The 6,673-nt window shown below is 46.1% G+C and overlaps 1 protein-coding gene across 1 annotated transcript; it reads right to left on the reverse strand.

Moving 5' to 3' along the window:
• Nucleotides 1-5,145: 5,145 nt before the first annotated feature.
• LOC141020810 (protein STRICTOSIDINE SYNTHASE-LIKE 10-like) lies at nucleotides 5,146-6,315 on the reverse strand. Its single transcript, XM_073495753.1, has one exon. It carries the CDS (start codon nucleotides 6,313-6,315, stop codon nucleotides 5,146-5,148), a length of 1,170 nt encoding a protein of 389 aa, XP_073351854.1.
• Between the last annotated feature and the right edge of the window lie 358 nt (nucleotides 6,316-6,673).

Below are 6,673 nucleotides of genomic sequence, written 5' to 3' on the forward strand. Positions count from 1 at the left end.
GACATTTACTTTTGTATGATTTCTCCAAAACTTTCACTTATTATGGATGATGAGGAGCAGTTTATGTTCGTTCTAAGATTGCAATAACTAATGTTCTGAAACAGATATAGCTTAAAATCTGAGACCAGAGTAGAGAAATAACCACTTTATGAATTGTTAGTAATTTTTGTAATAGCAGAATTATTATTTTATTATTGGTAGCAGGATTTGATTTGTTGATGGAAGCAACAAGAAATTAAATCTAAAATTATCCTTTTGGGGCATGTTCAGTGATGACCAAGGAGTTCCTTTTCTCAAGATATAGTACATTGGTGCAGCAAAAAGTCACTTTGGAGCACGGGTGCATTGGAGCCCTATATTTTGAATAATGCCAAAATGCTATTTTGAAGTTTCAAAAAATTATGAAAATAAATCAACATGTTTATATGGATGTATATTACACATGTGCAAAATTTGATGCTGGTATAAGTGACCATGTGAGTCACACGAAAATGACAAAATCAGGACTCTGGAAAGATGAATAGTGCATGTATTATTCACTATTTGGAAATCATCATTTTGTCATTTTTGTATAGCTCACATGTTTACTTATTTCATCGCCAAACTTTACACATATGTAATATACATCCATATGATCATGTAGAATTCTTTTCGGATTTTTTTTAAAAAATGATTGTGATTATTAAAGTATTTAAAATAAGGTCCTCCAATACGCCCGCGTTCCAAAAATCCACTCTCGCTGGTGCAGGCTATTCTTATAGGTTATTTTTGCATAATGAGTTGCATGCATGCTCCCTTTGCCAAGGTTAGCTCACCACAATGAACAGGGATGTATAGGATCTCAACTACTAATGGGTCATGATACAATTGCACTTATATTCTCTTAGTGCATCTTATTCTTGAGAACCGCTTAAGGAGAATGACAAGCATGATCCAAAAATCAGTTTGGTTTCATGCCTGGGAGATCGACGATGGAAGCCATTTGCTTGGTTCGACAACTTATGGAGAGATACAGGGAGCAAAAGAAGGACTTGCATATGGTGTTCATTGACTTGGAGAAGGCCTACGATAAGATACCGTGGAATGTCATGTGATGGGCCTTGGAGAAACACAAAGTCCCAGCAAAGTACATTACCCGCATCAAGGACATGTACGATAATGTTGTGACAAGTGTTCGAACAAGTGATGTCGACACTGATGACTTCCCGATTAAGATAGGACTACATCAGGGGTCAACTTTGAGCCCTTATCTTTTTGCCATGGTGATGGACGAGGTCACAAGGGATATACAAGGAGATATCCCATGGTGTATGCTCTTTGCGGACGATGTGGTGCTAGTTGACGATAGTCAGACGGGGGTAAATAGGAAGTTAGAGTTATGGAGACAAACCTTGGAATCGAAAGGGTTTAAGCTTAGTAGAACTAAAACTGAGTACATGATGTGCGGTTGCAGTACTACTAGGTGTGAGGAGGTGGAGGTTAGCCTTGGTGGGCAGGTGGTGCCCCGGAAGTACACCTTTCGATATTTGGGGCCAATGCTACAGGAGGATGGGGGTATTGATGAAGATGTGAACTGACGGCGGTTCGACCCGCAATGCTGTATGGCCTGAGTGTTGGCCGACTAAAAGGTGACATGTTCAACAGTTAGCGTAGCACCAATTGAAGGGAAGCTTGTCCAACATCGTCTGAGATGGTTTGGGCATATTCAACACAGGCCTCCAAAAGATCCAGTGCATAGCGGACGGATAAAACGTACGGAGAATGTCAAGAGAGGTCGGGGTAGACCGAAGTTGACATGGGAGGAGTCCGTTAAGAGAGACATGAAGGATTGGGGTATCACCAAAAAACTATCTATGGATAGGGGTGCGTGGAAGCTTGCAATCCATGTGTCGGAGCCATCAGTTGGTCACGAGATCTTAGGGGTTTCACCTCTAGCCTACCCCAACTTGTTTGATACTAAAGGCTTTGTTGTTGCTGTTGTTACTAAGGTTTAATATAACTTTTTTAATCTTTCAATGAAGTGACTTCATTTTTTTTCAAACTATAACTGGCTTAGTATAACGTAGGTTTGTACTTTCCAAGGAGTTCCATGGAAATGATTGGAACATGAGTTCAATATATACTGATATAGAATTTTATTAGTTTGTGTGAGTTTCCTATGTTGATGCACCCATGCTACTTGATTTTGAATACGAGGATTTTTATACCCAGAACTTATGTCTTTTCTCTTCTCTATATATATTACTCATCATTGATGCATAAATAAAAAAAATCACATCTGTATGATATTATCTGTAACTTAAATTGCTTTCCCGTGGAAGTGCACGGGTTGATGACTAATCTTGTAGATTTTGAAAGCACATAACTTCAGCTTTGAAGAATAGGAAAAAACGTCAATAATAATTATGTTCCACGCAAAATTATAAAACATTTTTTTACATGAATTGAAATAACTGACAGCAAATTATTCAACAACAAGCTGATAAAAGGATACAGCAATGTCTTGACACTAGACGTCTTGATGGAACATATCGCTGGAACATGGTACTAGTCATCAGATTCAGACTCATCACTGCCGATGCCTAGCGCCAACATGTAATCACCACGCTGATCATCGCCATCGGCCAAGTCCTGTTGCTGCACAAGTGTAAGGCTCCCCTCTGTGACGTCCACCCAGAACAACTCGACAACCATGTCCACGTGTTCGCTAGGGAACACGACAAGGACGTCACGCACGAGCTGCATTCTCATCACCCCGTCGCGGTGGCGGGCCAGTTGCAGGAAGGATCTGATGAACGAGTTGTTACTAAGCCTGTGGCGAGCGTGCTGCCTAGCCACGCACACGAAGTGAGGCTGCGGTCGGAGCGCATATCTGAGCAAATCCCCTTCTAGAGTTGGCAGGAAGAACTGGCCGCGCACGAAGAGCCCGGACTCTGACAGCGCCGGCGAAGGATCCATGATCTGCCACCTGACGTCGCCGGGCTTTGCGTGCATGATTACTTCCCTGAACGACCCCACCGTCACATACAGCACCACGGTGGGATCAGCCTCGCCGTCGTTGTAGACCATTCCTGCCGCGTTCCACTCGATCGCCCAGGGTGGGCTCTCGAGGAAGACGTTGGGCAGGTCAGCGACGGCCCCGGTCACCGGGTTGAACAGCCGCATATCCCACCCTAAGGCTAAGAGCACCAGGAGGCCCTCGGCGCTGGCGACGACGTCCCCGTACTCCCGAGGGATGTTGAGCTCGATGGAGGCGCTGGTGAGATGGTTTACGAACCTGGCCTTGTGATCAGTGCGCTCATCCCCTTTCGTCATCTCCCATTGCCATGGGTAGAAGCGCGGGTCCATGCCCACTAGCTTCGGGTCGACAGTGGCGGCCCTCCACGGCTTGCACACACCTCAAAACGCCATGTAGTCCTTTACGTCGGAGGCCAATACCATCTCCGCCACCTTGGGTAGCAGCAGGTCGGCGAAGACGATTTCCCGGTCTAGGCTGTCCAGCTCATCCATTGAGGTGCATACGCTGCAAATCAAGAGATTGGAGTACATTAATCTAACAAATCAGGAGAATACCCCACTAGAGTTTAGAGATTCATTTCCTGGATGCATGCTTTTGAAACTTGGAAATCAAGAGATTAGAGATTCATTCCGTCGATGCATATGCTTTTGATCTAGCAACAAGAAAAAAATATAAAATAGATCTAATCCGTAAAAGATATAGCTATATGCATGCGTAATTTCATATAGTGTAGACACCGTTTTTGGCCGGAATCCTCGGGGCAGGCGATGAACGACCGGCCAATCTCCGGCGCGGCTGCAGGAGCGTTGGTGGCGGCGGCTGCAACAGGGAGCTGGGGTTCCATTTTGCGGCTAGGGTTGTTGGGAGGGCAGGCTAGCTTGCGGAGGCCGGGATGGGTTGGCTTTAAATGGCGGCCGGGCAGCTACAAGTGAAAGGGAACGCTGTGTGGATTGAACGAAAATGGAAGGTAGTAGACAGACATGAGGTCACAGCTAGGCTAGGCGACGAGATTAATTATACGACCAGCTGGTGTATTTTTCGTCATAAATTAATATGCTTCGATCCTGTACCCTTGGATGCCAATCAAACGGCGCCCATTTGGAGACCATTAGCTGTTCAGGTGATTATATCAGAGGAAGAAAGGAGTTGCACGTGCGTACATGCAGTGCAATTCAAACGTACAAATGAACACAAAATGGATGTAGTTTAGCATACATCATGTGCATGCAAAAAAAACTATAAAAAAAATATGACAACTTGTGGTCTGCACAAAAAACATATATGTGAATGACACATTAAACTATAAACTTATAATCTCGTATATTTTGCATAGTTAAAAAGTGCTCATATTTTAAATGAAATTTTGCAGGGCATAAGATACAACATAACCTATTTTAATAGATACAAAAAATAAACCCATCTCAACGAATTTGTTCATTACGTCTGAACTTCTTTTATTCTTGGCGGTTTCTGTTGTAGAATTTTAGAACCATATATATGCAATGCAATTCACACATACACATATGCCCTGAAAGTTTTTGTATGCCAAGACACTATATTATTTTTGATAAAACACAAAAGCTTTTGTCTCGATGCATTGATAAAATGAGAGAACAAATATTTTTACATGCCTAGTGACGGGCCACACCCCAATGTACAATACTACACTTCTAAGTAGCAACCATTGGGAGGAGTGCCGTCACAGTACACGTCTAAGTATAACCATTGTTGCTTGTCAAAAATAATATAGTGTCTTAACATACAAAAACTTTGAGGGCATATGTGTATGTGTGAATTGCACTGCATATATGTGGTTCTAGAATTCTACAGCAGGAATAAAGAGCAAATTCATTGACTTTGCGTGTTTACGTGAAGGGAACAATCCACGAGTGCATGGTGCGTCCCTGCTCTCTCGCTAGCAATAGCATGCAGGCTGGCTCTTATATGGATAGAATTTAGCTTTTATGCACGTAAATATGGAGGAAAGAACAAATAATGATTTGCTGATAGAAAATGTGTATTACAATAGTCCATCCGACGAAAACAAAAATAAATTGAAAAATTACATTTAGTGGTAAGAGCAAGAAACTAAAAGGCATCCTATATGCATCTACTACAATAGTTCTCTACTTGCGCTTAACAACGCCGACATAAGGAAGCTCTACCGAACCCAAGTAGATTTTGCCATTTGCTCTCTCCATAATCTCGGTGGGCCTCACCTTCTTTGGCCCTCTCATCTCCTCGACTATCTTCCCATCGTTACCGATCCTGACAGCGAGACGATGACTATCACGACCAAAGGGTAACTCATTCTTCTCGCGGTGTAACGCCACCCAATAGCCTCCTTTGGTGTCGGGCCTCACGTTATCTGGATAGCCGGGCAGGTCGGCAAAAGGCTCCGATGTGCCTGCGTTGACCCCTTTGATCCAATGCCTCAGCAGCTTGCATGGTCCGGTAGATGCGACCACGAGGTGAGTGCGGTCGGCGCTGAGCGCGACGCCGTTGGGGTACGTCATGCCCGCCTGGAGCACCGTGACATCGGATGTCCGTGGGTCGTACCTCATGAGGCGGCCCGTCGAGTCCCCAGTGCGAGTGACCATCTCATGCTGCGACCTTTGATAGTTCATCGAGCTGTCGGTGAAGTAGACCTGACCCGTAACTTGATCGACGTCAACACCGTTGGTGAAGTGCAGAGGAAAACCGTCAACCTGGTTGACCAACACGGTGGCCTCCCCGCCGCCCGGCGCAACCCGCATCAGCCCCTTGTATGCGTCGGCCACGTAGAGGTCACCCGATTTCTGGTTGAACCGTAGGCCGAGCGGACGGCCGCAGCGGCTCTCCCTGGCAGTCTCAGTCTCCGGGCTGAACTTGGACGGCGTGCACGTCCTGCTATCGTAGCCGGGTCCATATGCATAGGTAGTCCATCCTAGCTTTTCGCCGTTCCACTTGAGGATCCGGCCGTCAGAGACGCCGCTGTAGGGGCCCTGGCCTTGACCGTCGAAGGCGACGCTCTCCGGCCCGTGGACCGTCCCACGCGGCAGCGGCAGCTGTTGGCTTCGTGAGGCATCGAAGCTAGTGGCGGCTAAGGCCCCGGGCATGAGGAGAAGGACGAGGATGATCAGCGTGACGGTGGTCTTGAGGAGGCGGCTCATGCTGCACCCCATGTTGTTGTCGATCTGCTGGTTGTCTCCTTGGCTCTTGGACTCTTGGTTAATAAGCACCTGCGCTGGATGGCTTGGTTTGATGGAGAGATCCAAGCTGGAGGCTGCTCTTATATAGCAGCAGCATTGATCCATCGAGAACTAGCAGTAGTCCGAGTCGACGTGTGGTACAGCCGGAGGCCGAGTGGGTTTCGATCCTACGTTTTTTTTTTTTAGGAAAACCGTTTCTGCTACGTAACGGACGGAATCAAACCAAACGAGGAAGAGCAAAAAAAAGGGTGGCCGGTGTACGTGCGTGATCGTACAAGCCAGCTTCACGTGTATTGTGTACGGGAGCAGAAGAATCGATCCACCTGCTAGCCTGCTTGCTTCGGAGCTCGTACAGCTTGTTCCTTGGGAAAGCACTCCATCGTCATCGTCTCGCCGTCGCCGGAAGTACTCGTCGTCGGCACTCGGCCAACAACCGTTCCGACCAAAACCCCTCTCTTTCCTT

The sequence above is a fragment of the Aegilops tauschii genome, chromosome 3, assembly GCF_002575655.3.
Source record: "Aegilops tauschii subsp. strangulata cultivar AL8/78 chromosome 3, Aet v6.0, whole genome shotgun sequence".
Lineage (NCBI taxonomy): Eukaryota > Viridiplantae > Streptophyta > Magnoliopsida > Poales > Poaceae > Aegilops > Aegilops tauschii.

Bases quoted from the DNA above. Each gene is read 5' to 3' on its own strand.
- LOC141020810 (XM_073495753.1), bottom strand. From the start codon at position 6,315: ATGGATCAATGCTGCTGCTATATAAGAGCAGCCTCCAGCTTGGATCTC.